The 18034-nt window shown below is 34.7% G+C and overlaps 2 protein-coding genes across 2 annotated transcripts; both read right to left on the bottom strand.

Annotated features, from left to right (window-relative positions):
- Positions 1 to 1697: 1697 nt before the first annotated feature.
- Positions 1698 to 6063, bottom strand: LOC107190655 (caprin homolog). The gene is given in 7 exon segments (XM_015579497.1): positions 1698 to 3309; positions 3384 to 3687; positions 3763 to 4008; positions 4010 to 4438; positions 4506 to 4847; positions 4943 to 5161; positions 5916 to 6063. Coding segments are annotated over 7 exon segments (1890 nt in total). The 5' UTR covers positions 6030 to 6063; the 3' UTR covers positions 1698 to 3073.
- A 3104-nt stretch (positions 6064 to 9167) lies between these two features.
- Positions 9168 to 15413, bottom strand: LOC107190631. The gene is made up of 10 exons (XM_015579465.1): positions 14412 to 15413; positions 11995 to 14370; positions 11506 to 11924; positions 11398 to 11424; positions 11101 to 11238; positions 10902 to 11023; positions 10704 to 10828; positions 10334 to 10617; positions 10051 to 10233; positions 9168 to 9966 (listed from the first exon to the last, which is right to left on the bottom strand). Exons 1-10 carry the CDS (start codon positions 15295 to 15297, stop codon positions 9718 to 9720), a joined length of 4809 nt encoding a protein of 1602 aa, XP_015434951.1. The 5' UTR covers positions 15298 to 15413; the 3' UTR covers positions 9168 to 9717.
- Positions 15414 to 18034: the final 2621 nt, after the last annotated feature.

Raw genomic sequence — 18034 nt, 5'->3', positions numbered from 1 at the left:
TATTTCACTTAATTTGAGAGACACGTAGCTGAATATTAACATACGTTCATTATTTAATTACTCGCAATAAATAAAATTTTTGTAAGTAAATAACGTATAAGTAAATTCATATGTAAAAATTTACCAATTGCCAGAAAGTAATTGTTCGTGCGTATTAAGATTCTTACAATAGGCAGTAAAACTATTCATACTCCCATATAAATAGTAAATATGTAAATGTTAATAGAAGCGGTGTATATATTCTCCCACATGTAGATTTGATAAACTATTTATGAAACTACATCTATTCTGAATTTATCTGTTACAAATATACAAATGTAAGACAAGATATAGAAACGAATAAAACAAGAACATGTAAAAAGTAACATTAATAAAATGTCCATTAACGATACATTTAGAATAAATTGTCTTGTAGTTAAGTGAAAAAATATATACTTTCCCGTTTCATGTTTCATGACTGTCATATTTATCCCTTAACCTTAAATTGAAGCATCCGATATTTTTATTTCCGTTAAATCATATAGATACACGCAATATGAATGGAATATATAACACTTCATTTGTGTTAATAATACTCAGAATTCATGCTTTATCGGTAACGTCAGATATTGACACTAAAATGGTAAGGGGGCTTCTGACGCCCTTGAAACATGGGACAGAAAATTACATTGCATGTTAGGTCTATTCTTATATCTCTTCTGTGATAATACTCAGAATTCATGCTTTATCAGTAACGTCGGATATTGACACTAAAATGGTAACAGGGCTACGTAGCCCTCCGAACGTTGGACAGAAAAAAGCATTGGATGATAGGTCTATTCTATACCTAGTCGGTGGTACAGTGTGGTATCACAAACAAAATATAGGCTGCATTCCTAGGATAACATTTTTGCTAAGAAAAAACTTGTTTCAAATCATCTCATGAGTTGTGACGAGTCTCCCATTTCCGAGACCTTCGGCATTTTTGTTACACCCTGTATATGTCTATGCTTCCTATCCATAGACATATACATATATAATAGCTGCGCGGTCTTATCGTAGGGATCAAGTCGGCACTAAAAAGAGAGGACAGTAACTGGAGTAATTTTCCTCTTTTTCTAATGGAAGACCATGGAGACATTACATGCGTACAGAGCATTCCTTCTCCTCATCGCCCATCACACCCTCTCTGCGATGTACACCGACGTGCTACTCGGCTTCTGCTAGGGGAAAATGTGAGGTTGGCGAAAGGCCTCCTACCATTTAGTTTTGGGAGTTACTGAAATTTATGCCAAATTATTATTCGGTTTAATATTTATTTTTGTATTTGAAATAAATTTAGTAAGTGCTGGAATACTTTTCTTCTACGGCACTTTTTCCCCTAGCGGAAGCCGAGTTTGCACGCGAGTGTACGAGCAAGAGGCGTACCGGAGTTACTCCATGTCTATGAGTTTGTGCAAGGATTTATACTTTGTGAGAACCGAAACTAGCCCTCTCTATCTGTGAGATATTGGACGGACTAATTCTTTTGCACTACAAGCAAATATGAAATAACAATAATTATTCGATATTTTCTTAATACATAAGCAACAAAATAAGTACATATTAATATCCAAATACAATTAAACACTTTATTCGATTTTTTTATCTGAGAACAAGCAGAAAAGTGAAACGTTATTTCTCATATTGACAATGAGTACGATAGATAGGCTAATTAGCAGGGTTGAATTAGATCTTTATTTGGAAGATACATAGGTATTCATAGGATATTTGAACATAACTGTAGATGGAGGTGATTAAACACAAATGTACAAACAAAATACAATACGGTACTCCTTATCACGTGTTTGGCGGCGGGAGCGTGGCTTTTGTCAATGGCGCACTATTCAAACACGCCTTCTCTGGCTCTAGTCATTAATTGTACACTCGACTTATATGCTAAAGCTCCGCACTATCGCTTCCTTTCTTTTAAAAATAATCATATATATTTTGCGATAAAAAAATCAGGTAATGTTACTTCATAAACTTGACATTGCACTGCAATCTCTTTTACTTGACCAGCTGCGGAGGCGACCGTGAAGAATTTTGAAATCACGCAGAAAAAAACAGAACGAGGGAGCGACGTAATTTGTTACAAATTATGAAACGTGTTTTACGAGAAACGCGTTTAGAAATTCGCGTATCACGCAAACCTGTTTTTACCTCTTCCAACTACTAAATCTCGATAACTTTAACTCTCTAAACGCTTCACAAATTCATATACCGCAAAAGGAATATGAAGTTAAGAAGGTATATATAGCGCTAGAAGGCATTGCTCACTGTATCCTCTTTTTTTTCTGGTACCTTAGAAAATTCTCTAGAACGATGCGCCGCAAGACAAAGAGATGGTCGTGCAGATCATCTATTCGTGTAATCATTTTAACGTTATTCTTTAAATACATCCTTGTGTCTTTATGTGAAATGCTTGTACGAGTTCTCATTTTTTTTGTATTTTTTTTATAATAAAATTATATTTCTAATCTTTGTTGATCAGCTGTTGTTGCCCTGTGAAAACTGCCTTCTGTCACAACACAATAATACTTGCATGGTGGGTTCACACTTCTGAATTTGGTTGATCTCTTCTTATATCACAATATTACGTCTGCATAATCTTCTCGTTAATATTAATAGGATCTTTCCCCTGATAATCGCAGATACCAAATTCAAATGCAAAATTTTGGTTATTCAACGTCTCATTTAAGAAACACCCTAAGCCGTATAAAAAGAAAATATAAAATGTATCTTTTTTTCACGCAACTTTTTTTTTCTCTTTCGTCATATCAAAACGAGTAAGTGCAAAATCACGCAATACTAGCATTTTCTTCCTTCTGCAATTCACGTAAACCAATTAGGAAAACAGTTAATTAGTCGTTCGTGAACGTCAAGGTTGCAGTTTCATATATTAAAACCTATACATACCACCATGCATAAAGTTTATCCTACGTTTTGTTAATGTCGAAGATACAGCTTAGGTTTTTTCATAAATAGACAACTGAATTATGATCTTACAACATTATTATAATGTTTCACTGTGCACTGTTCTATCGCGTTTTAATTACTGTTGTGCATGGGGTTTACCACGGGGCGTGTAACCACCACGGTTTCCACCCCTTTGACCACGAAACTGTCCTCGGCTTCCTCTATCCATGCCACGCTCACCTCGCGGACCTCCTCTTGGTCCACCACCACCCCTTTTATAGCCAGAGTTATAACCGCCGTTACCTTCGTTATTTCCCCAAGAACGTTGTTGGTAACCGTTCTGATAATTGCTATCGTTACGATAATACGTTCCTAAGAAATGATGAACGTATAGAATATTACCAAAGATAACTACATGTTTTCTAAATATTCCTTATATTGCTCACCTTGTCCACCACGTCCATTCTGTTGATAACCGCTGCCCCTACCCCTTCCATTGTACCCATTAGAATTGCCTCTCTTTCCACCCCTACCTTTGTACCCACTGCGTTGTTGATCGCCCCAAGCTTGCTGAGACGTTTGTTGTTGTTGTTGTTGTTCTTGTTGTGAATCTTGAGTAGGTTGTTGCGATTGATCCACCTGATTCCAATCGTTAGCGTCAGTTATTTGACACCAATCTACAGGCTCATTTGGTTGTTCCAATTCAGATTCTGGTGCTATTGTTTCGTCTTGGTTTTCTTCTGTCTTCTCCTAAAAAGTAAATATATTGATAACATCTAAGAAACACAGTTGCATAGTAAACATTTAACACTATGTCGAAAATACCTCTGTGGTTTGCTGATTCTCTTGTTGATGTTCAAAGTTCTGTGTCTGTGTTTGCTGTGGTATTTGTTGTGAAGGAGTTTGTTGCTGTGGTTGTTGTTGAAAGTTTGCAGGATGCTGTGGACTATACTGCATGTTCGGTTGTTGGTGAGACGGTGGCATTGGAATAGGCGGAGGTGGATTCGGATTAGCGAATCCAGGTATGTGGGACATATCCTGTGGTGGTTGATGTTGGTATATCACTGGTTGCGTGTGAAACAATAGGTGCCTGTGACGTGACGTCTGGCGAATCAAGCTCAGATTCTTGCAGGAAAAAGAAATTTGGCGTTCCTATGACATCGTTAATTCTAGGGGCTTGTGGTGGCTGTTGCTGCGTTTGTTGAGATTGCTGCTGCTGCTGCTGTTGTGGTTGAGGAATAAATCCTGTAGCATTTGTGTAGTAAGATGTTTCGACTGGTGCAGCAGGATGCGGTGGAATTGGTTGTGCCACTACAGGAATAGGACCAGAAACAGGGGCAGTGCCAGAAACTACAGGAAGAGGAGCAACTTGCACTGGAAAATTAGGAATAGGAATCATAGACTCTGGTGGAATGTGTCTCTCGCTGCTACTATATTCTTCACTGATTTGTTCTTGTGCAGGAATTTCAGATACTTGTGTCTCTGCAATTGCTTCTGTAACCTGCAAAAAAGAAGATTTAATAATGTTTCTACAAAATAAATCTTTTAAAACAAAAGTTGTGGCTTACTTCTACTGCAGTTTCGACTTCACGGACTTGATCGAAATAGCCACACTGGTTAATGGAATTAATAATTTCCTTTAATTTGTTATATGTTGTACCAACAACTTCTCTTTGTTTTCCATCAACAATAGCTACATAATGTTCTGCTACTTTTTGTACTTGTTGAAGGAAAGTTGGTTCACCTTCCCGATGATGTTTTGTCATAACTTCATTATATAGGCTGTCCAAATATTTTAAATCCTCCTCTGATAATTTCACAGCACCATTTTTGCCAGTAAGAAAATCCTCTCTAATAGAGTCTGTTCCCATGTTCATCAAAGCATCCTGTATAAGAAGAACCTCTCGCACCTGTAACAAACACATGTGCGAAGTATTGAACAGACTTCTATACCAATTATCCGTATTTTAAACATCAATTTTTCGTAATAAAATTATAAATTTACTTTTGCAATATCCTGCTGCATCCTTTCAATTGCTTCCTTTCTCGCCATTTTTTTTTGTTGTTTAACTGCTTCTTGTGCAATGCCAAGAATTTGCTTATATAATTCTCTTGTAATATCCAACGTTTGTAATACTTCGTCATATTTGGCCACGGCTGTCTTTTGATCTGTGTTCAATTCCCTTCCATTTTTTTGTAGATCTTTGTATGATTCCAATTTGACCTATACGTACAAATATTTTTGATTATACTAAAGCATCTTAATCATATATAAGCATATAAATAGTAATGTTAACTTATATATCTTTCTATGATTTTTATACATTCCTTATGTACAGGGATATGAACATACTAGTATACAAGTACATATCTATAAAGTAAAAAATGGTTAGAGTTTCAAAAAAGTAATTGAATAATTTCTAATCAGGTTTGTGTATAATAACTAGTAATCATTTACGTATAGTAGACTGTACGATTATAAAGAACAGAGTATCTGCGTAAATACCGAAAAGAAGAAAAAGGACAAACGAAAAACTACCGATGTTCTATGTAAATATAGGACTACGCGTACTAATTTGTATACGTAAATTTGAAGGTATGAATCGTTAATGTTACACCGAACCAAATGTTGTATCGCATAATATCGTTTACCGGTAGCGGCTCGAAAGCGTGTCATGTAAAGTTTTATGCAAAACTTTGGAAGATACCGCCATGACACGAGGTTCGTGATAAGTAAATTTAGGTATTCGAACGTACAAAAAGGAACGATACCGGTATAAATCAGTTACAATGGGAAGGGATCACTTAAAAAGTCCCATAATAAGGGTTAATTGATCTTAATATAATCATTAGATGCCTATGAATTCTCGAGCGTGAGCACATGGCGTGTCCAATCATGGCGGATTGTACCGTGAAAGCCATCAACTGACAGATAGTTTTCCGAGTATTACTTGTGTAAGTATCATTCGAGTACTCACCTTACGTTTTTCAAGATTCCGTATTTTATGTTCGATAACGATTATCGCCTGGCGTATAGGTTCTACGGTCTCCGTAGAGGCCTGTTTCTCTAGTTTAGGGTTGGCAGAAGGCATCCTTCACGGGCAACAAACGCGAACTGGAAATCAGAATAGCAACGAAGCCGCGGGGTACAGGGAAAGGGAAGTGGTTACTGTGGTTGTGTAGTCAAGCGCATGCTCATTCTCAACTCGAACGTAACCTCTAAGTCAGTGCAGTAATTACTTTTCGTCAGGACCCTTACTTTCATTGTTAAATTCGAAAATTAAATCTTATTACAAATTTTTACGTTTTTAATACTATGATTGCATTGAAATCAACAAAATTCTATTCTTCTCTAATGATGATTGCTCACAACGATTAAAATTTGAATAATGCCAATAAGTTTTCCTTTGTTCCTTTGCTCTTAAATAATAAGTAAATTTAATTTATCTCGTAGTTATATTTTAACAAATAGCTTTTCCACACATGAATCCACAAACATTCATAAACTTATTATTTATGTACACGATAAGTAACATTAAAAATATTTCTAAAAAATCAATGTTATAAACAGTTTTATATAATTTTTTTATTTTATTTAAAAAGATTCATAAAAACACAAGTTTTACGAGTAATATTTCACCATAAATTGATCGTATTTGTTTTTTTAATTTTGATAACAGAAATACTGTAACTTTGTATGGACAAGAAATTTTACACTTAATTTTCATTGTGTTCAAATTCATGGAAAATTTACAATTCAACAAATGAATGTTTACTTTTTTCATTTTTAAAGAAACTATAGTATCAGTAATTCCTATAACTTTGACAATAATGACTTTATTTTAAGCAAGTGCTATATATTTCAATTTTTTGTCGCATCTACTGTTATCAAATGAAACAAACAATACACTTATAGTGATCGTACATTTTTAGTAATTTACGGATTAGTTTGCGGATGTTTAAAGTAAATACTCGTTTTCCCTGGTTATTTAGACGAAATACTTAATCACAGAAAAATGTTGTTCCATAGATTAATAGGTTTATGAATTTAAAAATAAGATAAAATGTATATTAATCTTTTCTAAAGTTACTGTTTTATTGTATTTTACACATTTACGTGTGTCATAAATGTATAAAATCCGCAAACTAATAACAATCTAATTATAGAACTTTGAATATAAATTTATATGTGTATTTTGTATGTGTATGTATATAGCACAAACTTAGTATCGATATGAAATACTGCATGGCACGTTTGCTAGAAAAAAATCTTTTGGAACTACATACTTTCCTTTATTGTTACTGCGCCAGTGTCCAAATGCCCGCATTTTTAGGTTTTAAGTTCCTCCAATAATTTATTATACAATTCGGTGAATCCGACAGTGATCACTAATACAATAGTTCCAATTCATTATAGCATATGAAAGATGTATGAAGCCGTATGGCTTTGTTGTAGCGGTCACTTGCCTTTACTAATATATTTTTACAATTTACAAATATAATTTGATATATCGTCTTCGAAAAATACATTCGCGCCACACACGCATATCACCACTCTCGTGTTTAGAGAATATTTTTTTCTTAACGAATCTAAAACAGATCAAAAACTTAAACGATTTTAAGATGTAAACAATAATAGTGACAGTTATAATAAAGATAATAATAGGTATAACATAATAATATGATGTAAAGTATAATATGTAATGTACAGCACAATTGATAGCGAACATTATTCTATCAATAGACATTTAGCAATTAGTAAAGGGAAAGTATCGATAGAAACGTCCTTACTCGTAAAATATATTCCAACTCCGAGGTCTTCGAATTGTTCGCTATAGTACAAATCCTTTTCTCAAAAATTATATAATTATGATATTGCCATTATTTTTAAGTTGAATTACAATTTATCGAAATTATTAAAACTACAATAAACGAGTTTTAAACATTCGCGGATAAAAACGGTGTGTTTCTAAATTAGATGTAATAAATATTTTTATATAAAATATGAAAACGAATATACGATGAGAATTTGAATAATATGGCAAATGCTAATAAAATGTAGTTCTCCAGAATAAAACTGAATATATTAAACATTGATACAACCAGAATTTCCATGAAAATAGATATCATTTTTAATTGCAATAATTTAAGTTTTAATGCATCATTCACTAATATGTTGTACTATTCGCAAGAATAAATAATATAAAATAATGTTAATGTTCTATTCATATCTTGTAAAATGAGAAGCATTTGCCTGTTAAATGTAATTTTAGCATGGAAGAATTCAGAGACTAGTTAGTACTTGAATTACTAATATACTGCAATGCACTAAATTATGGAAGTTACATGACAAAACATGATAAACTGAAGGTATATAGAAGAAAATATTTCTAATCCTATCAAAAGTACCTTTATATGTATATGTACAAATGTTCTACAATATGTCTAATGTTCTTTCATAATAAGAGAACAATGCATATTTTCAAAATATTTCATTTACTATAAAACATTGTATTAAAAGAATGCTGTGTCGGTACATCTGATGATGTTTTTAACGTATTTCATACGTGTAAATTTTATACCTTTACGATCTGCTTATATACAAATTAACACAAACATAAATACCGTTTTACATTTATGAAATTATTAAAAAAGATAATGGTAAATTACTTTATGTACATACATACCTATATATATAGACATATATGTATATATATATCCCATACCAAAAAGATTGGACAATCCGCAACATGGATATTCCTCATACAAATACAAATGGAAAAGTCCTTTACCATTTTGTAATCTGAAGCTTCGTTTCCGAGATATTAGCAGTTCAACGAACTCACACGTACGTGCCGACACAGTCAAGAAGCGCACGACCGAAGTCACTGGCCTCTGCTTCTTGACTGTGTCCTTGGCATGTACGTGTGGTGTGTGGTCCACCGCTCAGCTGATTGTTAACTACTAAGTCGAATTAATTTAACTGCTAATATCTTGGAAATGGAGCTTCAGATTACAAAACGGTAAAGGACTTTTCGATTTGTATTTGCATGAGGAATATCCATGTTACGGATTGTCCCACCTTTTTGGGACATACCTGTATATATATGTATATATGTATACATATATAAAATACACAATGAGTTAAAAAATTACATTTAGAGGAACGAGCAGCGTAACAATCTCTGGCTTTTACAGAGAATAGACCTTCGCGGTATTAAAGAGTGTGATGTACGTAAATAGGTTGCAGAAGGTCACGATGTTCTATATGCCATATCACTTTGTAAGTTTTATCCTAATCGTTTGTCTTTCGTATTTTATCAGATCTTTTAACACAATAGACCTTCATCTTATATAAGATTATCACGATACAAATTCTAGAACTAAAGGTCTGTATTCACACAAATATTCTGTAAATCTATCATTATGCTACTACAATGGCAAAGTTTGGGCTCTTTCCTAATTTTTACGCAGGGATGAATATATTACACATGTCTGATGCTTATACACGAATCGTTTCTTACTTACCTCGCTGTTTACTATTTCTTATCATCGTAACCATAGTTTCTTGATTATACATTAATATTTAATTTCACCGTACGTCACAGCGTGTAATATTAACTTGATTTAAACATTTATCATCCCCAAAATACATCATATTCAATTGTTTGGTCTCGAAACTGGTGTTAACTTTATATCCATAAATCCAATATATCACTAACCTCGTAACGGTTTTGTGACATCAAATATTAAACAAAACCAATGATTATCATAGCACCACTAAGATGTTATATTGTTCATTTGCACCTCGCAAGACACTGTATCAGAATTCTCTCCAGTTTTCTGTGTAGGCACCTGTGAATCAGAAGTCTCAACAGTTGTTTCAGTTTGCGTCGTTGAAACATTTTCAGTCGTTTCTCCAGAATTATACACTGAAGACGAGAAAGTAGATTTTGGGTTTGATCTTGATTTAGCTTGTTGTTCCAAACTGGAAATTTCCGCCCAGATAGTCCTAACTTCTTTAAACAGCTGAGAAACGTTACATTTTCCTTTATTTATCTACAAATACTTTGCGATATGGATTATTTAAAAAGAATTTGTTTTGTAACTTACCTGATTTAACCATGTCTCATCCGCTAATAATTCATTCAGTATAATCGTCGTGTCCTTATTAGGGTCTGCTGCTCTTTTGTCCGCAACTCTTCTTGCACACTCCAAAAACATCAAATATTTCTGATGAGCTACCTTGTTGTACAAAGCTACCTTCGCTTGGCATACACGACATAATAAAAAATCCTGGCAAACATATCGTAAGAACGGTCATATGAGTACTTTATGTTATAACATTTATATATGTATTGTAAAAGGAACCATTAAGAAATTATGTAAACAATACTTTTTCTTGAGGTATCCTCGGATCAGGCGGAGAACCTTCTAACGTAGTACCATTGTACGGCTGACCGTATAGTAAAACTCTGGCATGAATTTTGGACTGTTGGCAACCAGCACAAGATTTCCCTTTGTACTCTATGGATGATAAATCTTTAAGAACATTAAGACATGGCCAGGTTGATATTGCATTTACAACGTTTAGTCGCCACTTTGTCGTTGACAATAGACGACGTTTCCTCTCATCGGTTACTTCATCAACAGTCTTAACGTTCGATAGAAAGTAATCATCTATAGAAAATTAATGGGAAGAAAAACATTCAATTATTAAACAAAATTGAAAACCTACATAAATACGTATCAAGCAAACACCATACCTTGTTCTTGAAATATTTCTGTAAGGAAATTAGAATCTAAAGCTTGTGAGATCAATGTTTGTATATACACCTCGAAATTATCTTGAAATTTTTCAGTTTCTTTCATGTATTTCTCAATACCTTCGCTACAAATTGGAAAATTGAAACGTCTCTTTAAATTTCTTCAATAATTAATCAAACACTATCACTGAAACTTACTTATCATCGATGATCATTTCATTTCTCAAGAATTCTACTACAGTTTCTGTCTTGCCTTGTTGCCAAAACTTCACTGGAACCTGCTGGTATATGTGGCGATTTTGTGGTGCCCAACCCGAATACTAAAAAATATTGTTACATGAATATGTACGACGGAATGTTCATGTTTTGGGGAAAAACAAAATATTCTATTTCTTACTGTGGATATGTTTCTGTATAAAGTTTTTCCATTAGACTTAAATGGTTCGTATTTTTGTAGTAATGTTTTCCCATCTATTCGCCAAAGTGCCGGATATTCCTCATCCAAATCTGTTTTCATTACAACAAATTCTCCGGACTAGAAAAACGTAATACGCCCGTAATTATATCATAAGTAAATTCGTTTTTTAATTAATTTTTATTAACGAGAAAGATGCGTAGTACAAAACGCAAAACAGAAAATTTGAAACTTTTGAATTAAAATACTTTGATACTTATACATGTAAAAAGGATTTACCGCATCTTCTGAATTCTCCACAGAACGCTGCATGCAATATATGAATATTCATTTTTGTACATGCGCACTATCAGAATATTAATTAGATATACTAATTGAATGGCATACCTTGAACGGCGAAATATCAATATCTTCATCACTGACAGACGCTATGAGTTTTTCGTCTATTTTGCAAGACAACTTTCCAGTGACACTGGAGATTTTCGAGTGCGATTTCGATTCATGTTTTTTTCTGGTCTTACTCTTTGAAACAACTACAGTACCGGGACAGTAAACGCTATCCTCTATGATTTTTTTGCTTTTTTTCGATATAACAGGTCTGCCGCGTTTCTTCTTCTTTTCTTCTTCGTCCCCAACCAATTTCACAGCAGGCGTCCAAGCAGGATCAGAATCGGAATCACCTTGTTCTTCGTCAATATCAAAGTAGTCTATACCCTGTTGCCGATCTAGAAATTGTTTTACCGAAGTTTTTTCTTTCGCCTTCCTCCTCGATGTTTCTCGTCTTGGAGGTAGAAGTAACGGGTCCACTGTAAGACAATAGTTCAATTGTAACATAATATTTTAATATAATAAAAGAAAACAAGATATGCACATTACCTTCTTCGTGTTTTTTCGAAGTTTTGCCAGATGTAGAAAGTGTCGTCGTCTCTGTTGCTGCAACTGTGGCAGCTCTTCTCTTTCTATCTGTCGGTCCTCCGGGTTTAATCGGTCTTCCCTTCTTAGATTTACATTCTGCTTTAACGGTCACAGTTTTTTCCGCTATTTGAGGAATATTTACATTTGTTGCTTTTTTCTCAGCTTTCTTAGGTGGAAACAGGAAATCGTCATCGCTAGTAAAACCATCATCGCTCGAGTCAAAAACCTGCTTTTTCCGCTCCTTCGGTAACGGAAAATATCGAGGATCATTAGCGTAATCAATTACTGGTGCCTCTTTAGGCGGTGGTGGTCTTTCTGGATGTGTTTTTACTGCCTCTCCATTTGTAGAACTGTCCACCGATTTACTGGGTTCCACAGGAATATAAGGTTTCGACCTACTCCAAGTTGCTTTTCTACCACCACGAACTGCAGGTGGAGGTGAAGGTTCTCTTTCACCTTGCAAGAACTTTAAATAGCTCGTCATAAATCCCGAGTTAGGGTCTTTATTGGGTCGTTTAAAATCTTTATTTAATAAATTATTTGTTTCAACTGGTTGGTGACTTTGTTGTTGTAAAAAACCTAATTCTTCTTCGATATTAGGAACAATCACTTTAGGCTGATCATCTCTGATTTCTTGATTATAATTCGTAGCATTTTGATTGATCGTATTTTCACCAAAACCAATAGGCGTGATCTCAACAGAAGATTGAAATTCATGTGGATGATGATGGCTTGGAGGAATATGAAAAGCAGGAAAATATGGAATCGGAGGTGGAGCATGATGATGAGACACCATCAGAGACTGGTGTTGATGCGCCGGTGTACCGACGAAGTTACTTGAATGATGTAAGGTTGATTGCGAACTAAAAGCACCCGACGTACCGGGAAACATTTTAGCGGGTGGCGGAGGTAAATTCCATCTCTCAAAATCAAAATAGCCATTCTGTTGCTGTTGATTTGCGTTATGATGCGCTGGTGGTGGTATTCTACTCAGATATTCTGTTACCGTTGTTGTTCCACTTACTTCATTCAAAGAAGAACTATGACCACTCTTCTCTACATTCTTTCTCTTTTTATTCACAGTATCTACTTTGCGACGTTCTTCCGTTTGTTTCTGTTGTTCAGTTGAAGTAACAGAAGCAGCAGCTTGTTGTTGTACTTGACAAGAACTTTGTTGTAAAGTTTGCAAATTCTTTACTATACTCATAGGATCACCCCTGCAACTGCTTAAGTCTTGTAGAGTTACTTGGTTGGATTCAAAATATGCCTGTTGCCTGTCCGAAACATTTATTACTCGTTGTACTTGTTGCTGAACTGGTAAACTCTGAGGATTTACCTCAGCATTTCCACCAGTATATAAAGCAACAGAAAACTTTCTATTGGCTATCGGATTCCGATTATCATTTTCCCAACATATTTGTTTTTGTGTTTGGGGAAAATCATGTTGTTGTCTATCGTAAGTTTTATTATCCGCATTATAAGTAGTTTTAGTTTCAGTGGTACCTAAAGCTCGTGTGATAACCGATGAATAAACAACTTGTCCCTGAGATGCAGGTCGCGGTACAGTAACATCTAATGGCGACGGAGGTGTAACTTGTTGTTGTACAGTACCCTTATAAGGTGGTCCACTTGCACATTGATTTCCATTATTTTCGGCGTGTTGTTGTAAGGGAGAAGGAGATGACATCGCAGCCATTGGACTATTGTACATAGGATAAGCAGGACTGGGAACATGCCCCAAAGGACTTGCTTGCGAATGTGCTTGTAATGGACTTGGCCTTCGCGGTACAACAACACTACAATCAGGTCCACTTTGAGCAGAATTATTGGAAGAGTAAGCAGAATCTGTTGAAGCTGTAGACTTGGATCTTCCTGAATGATGATATTCTGAATCAGATCCTGCTATATAATGTCTATACGATGTTTGCTGCTGCTGCTGCGGTTGTTGTTGGTGTTGATTAATGATATGAAACTGTTGTTGTTGTTGTTGTTGTTGTTGTTGCTGCTGCTGCTGCTGCTGCTGCTGCGATTGTTGCGAATGAGTTTGTAAGTTGCTGTTTGATGGAGTTCTTGGATTACCAATTTTCCCACTGGTGCTTGAACAATTTGTATTATTTCCAACTGTGTAGTTCAAACTTCGGGACTCCATAATAGAAAAACTAATAGGAGACGATTGCGTACTATCCTGTGACGTTTGTTCGTTTCGTCTGTGTTCGCTATGAGTATTTAATTCTGGATATATTTTTGTCTGAGCTTTTGTCTGAATACTTTGTTGGGATGTAGTTGTTATCTTATTTGGTGGAGAAGTGAAATTATTGTTTCGAGTAGATTGTTTATCTTGATGCTCGGGGTCGAAACAATACACGATTGTTGTTGATGCTGTAGAGGAGGCTGCTGCACCTTTCCATTTGGAGTTTGATTTCCATTGGTGGCAGAATAACTGTTCGATAATGTCTCAGAACTGAAGGTCGTAGGTACTTGTTGAAAAAAAGTTTGATTACTACTCGCTTGTGATGTAGAAACTGCTGGTTTAACGTTAATAGCTTTCTTACTATCTGGATAATTGGCTGGTTTGAACTCAGAAGCAGAGACAGCAGGTGAAGGCAGCTGAGAATTTATGTTATTGATAGTTTGACTGGTAGAGAAATGAGGATTAAACGTGTTTTCATAAACACCAGTCGTAGTAGGTTTTGTCGTAGGCGATGGTCCTGGAGACGATGGAACGATACTTTCATGGGGTAAAATGCCAAACGGACTTGGTAATTGCGTGTTGTTTTGATGAGTCCAGGCTAATGTAGATGTAGGCGATGTAGTTGCACTCTGATGCTCAAAAAACGTCGGTTGATGCGCCGAACTATAGTTCTCCCGTAATATAGGGATGTCGGGTTCCGTTGTAGTATTCTGTTTTGTGACTGATACTGCTTGTGCTTGAGCAAGAGCTTGTCTATGCTGAGTAACATAATGTGCCTGCTTAGGATTAGGATGATGAAACAGAGGCGAGAAAACATCGTATCCCACAGGGGGTGGAGACAAAAACCCCCCTGGGTTAAACGGAGATGGTTGACCCGCCAGAGTTGCTGTTGTATGCGCTGCTTGTAAAATTAGTTGTGACGTGGTCGATGGAACTGCTTGAGTAACAGCTGTTGCTAAGTGATGAGATACAAAATCACTACTTGTGCTTGAAGGTGTCGACTGAAATGTATTGGTTGCACTAGCTGCAGTAAGACGATTATACGTTGCATACCATGGACCAACGGGATCCATTACCCAAGCTTGGCACAGTGGTGCCTAGCCTGCTTGGTCCACGTACAGCAGACTTTCTTCTTTATAAATGTTACACATATATTCTGTGATATTCATAACACAACTTTTTCTTACAACTTTTGTACGTCCATTCTTTGTAGTAAGTAAAAAAAGTATACCGAAAACTCTTTCACTGTATATAGAGTCTATAAACTTTCATCCAATAAGGGCTGACAATATGATATAATGGTTTCTCCATTTTATTCTGAAAAAAAAAACACACACACACACATATTGTTCTTAGGTATAATTTAAAAATTACAAATAATATGAAAATTATATAAAATGTTTTATAAGAAAAAATGCTTGGTTTTAATATTTGTATTAAGTTAATAGAATAAATATGTAATCACTTTGTGTATGTGCTTAGAAAACCAGTACACAGGTATTTTATTAACAATGTGAAAAATATTTTACATTCCACACAACAATTTTGTAATAAACATACCATTAGTAGAATTAAATACTTTATATACTATAACACGAAACTACAGACGCTCTTTTAAATATATTATTTTCTGAATAACATATCAATTGGTTTATCATAACAATAACAATATGTATGTACTGTCAAAATACTTTGTTGTTACTTTTATTTCTCTTCGAGCACTGTTGTCACTGAATCCATAAAATCGTGAAGCTAACAAATTAAAATACTAGAAAAAATAAACGGACATACAATTTCATACGGAAAAACTTACGTTTTTTGTAAAATCCTTCAGGCACCAAAACAACACTATGTATGTTAGTACGGATATCAAACGAGCCAACGTTTTTCGATATATTGCACAGGTTGTGTTGTTCGCAAATTGTAGAAACAAAGGTTTATATAAAAAGAAACTAATAACAGATGTGCGCCAGTTTTTAAGAATCGAAGAGAACCTAGTGTAGCGTCTTTTCATGACCTATTGTGATATGGTCCTTCAATGTTTCGTACGTGCATAATCGATCTTTATCATAGGTAATAAAATCGCCACATTTTTTGTCACCAATAGTTGCTGAAACGATAATTTCTCCTTGAGCAATGTACAGCCATATGTCTTAAATACTGATTACATTTGCCGGTGTACAAAAAGATATAACGTCTCACCGAATAACACAATAAATATGGCTACACAAACTTGGCCAACGCACGACACACGATCGGTTGGGACCGTGATTACGCTCACATGATTCGATCATCCAAAGAAAAGTGTACATTCCGGGTACACCCTAGACCCGGTACTCACGCACACACCGCGCTTAGTTACCGTCCCACGGGCTCATTTATCGCGGGGAATTGAACAATGTTACCCTGCAGTGCTCATTATAGGCCGCCATTTTGAATCGAATCAACAATGAATTGCGCCATCTATCAAACTATCATCAAGAAAAAGAGATTCTGCGAGCGGGTTTTTTCAAGAAAATCAGAGCCTAGTATGTTTTCTGATCTATCTCTTTCTCTTTTGCCCTTCTACCAGTGTACGTATATGAGAAAATAATATTCTTTATTTCGAAGGAACAAAAGAGTTTTCAGAGAACCATATAGATCGATATAAAATATAGAAAAAACGATGTGTGTGCACGAGTGCTTGCCTTGCAAGTACACCTGTTGATTGCGAAACCAACTCCAGAATATCGTACATATTCGTTTAGTGCGTGCATTTTATCTTTTTCGAAATGATTTATAATAGTAGACTTTTTTATACTATTAATCTATCTAATTCTTCACTATGAAGTGTATTTCGTGCACATGATTATTTCGATACAACATGTAAACAGAGCACTACTAATTATGAAAATTGTCTTATATTTTCTTCTAATACAAAAACGATTTATTGTAATTTATTAAGATATTATTAATTAAATATTGGTATGCATAATAATAAGATTTATTATAATTGTAATGTAAGAATATATTTATAATTATTATCATAATAGTATTAATAATAATAATAATAATAATAATAATGGCGTAACTTGCGATTATGATCGTTTCGTTACTGTTGGAAACACGTATCACTCATTTGAATAACTGCCAAATTATTGCTACTATGGAGAAAGTGAGCAGGCAGTTTATGAAATCTCATGTTGTAAATTGTCTTACCTGTTACTATAAAAAAAAATAGGATTCAACAATTAAGACACTTGGTTGAGTATATCGCAGATACCCTGAAAAGTATACCGATGCCACCGTGTTAACATGAAAAATTCGTGATGCATAATTTGTGACGCAAGCGCAAACTGCATCAAATACGTTGTCTTCTTGCGCATTAGATAAATATGTTTCGCCTTTTTTTCGTTTACGCTATTACAAACAAAATATGTACAATATTGTAACTCTACTACTACAAATACAGCACTGCAATTAAAAGAGGAAATCAAGGTAATTGACAGGGATGAAATCTATTCATAAAAGCTGTACAGTGGCAGTATCACAGCTACTTTGATATCGTACAATATTTAAATGTTTCTGTACTCATAGTTGTCTAAACGGTTACATTTTACAAATCTTATATATCCTCCACAATTCTTTTTAAAAAATTTATAAATATTACTTTTATTCCATATGTAATGTTTTTTTACAAATCTAAATATTTTAATTTTTTCAAAACTTCATCATAATATAACCGACAAAGCGTCACAAAATAAGCAACAAGATACATTATAATCTAGAAAAAGTAAATAAATAATCTATACATTACATCATATTATGAAA

Source organism: Dufourea novaeangliae, unplaced genomic scaffold, assembly GCF_001272555.1.
Source record: "Dufourea novaeangliae isolate 0120121106 unplaced genomic scaffold, ASM127255v1 scaffold170, whole genome shotgun sequence".
Classification (NCBI taxonomy): Eukaryota; Metazoa; Arthropoda; class Insecta; order Hymenoptera; family Halictidae; genus Dufourea; species Dufourea novaeangliae.
The sequence above is the reverse complement of the archived record's forward strand: the minus strand, read 5'-3'. Positions and strand labels throughout refer to the sequence as shown.

Bases quoted from the DNA above. Each gene is read 5' to 3' on its own strand.
- LOC107190631 (XM_015579465.1), bottom strand. From the start codon at position 15,297: ATGGATCCCGTTGGTCCATGGTATGCAACGTATAATCGTCTTACTGCA. The intron at 11,024-11,100 runs GTAAGAAATAGA...AATATTTTTTAG, and splicing joins TATACAGAAACATATCCACA to TATTCGGGTTGGGCACCACA. The intron at 9,967-10,050 runs GTAAGTTACAAA...AACGTTTCTCAG, and splicing joins ATGAGACATGGTTAAATCAG to CTGTTTAAAGAAGTTAGGAC.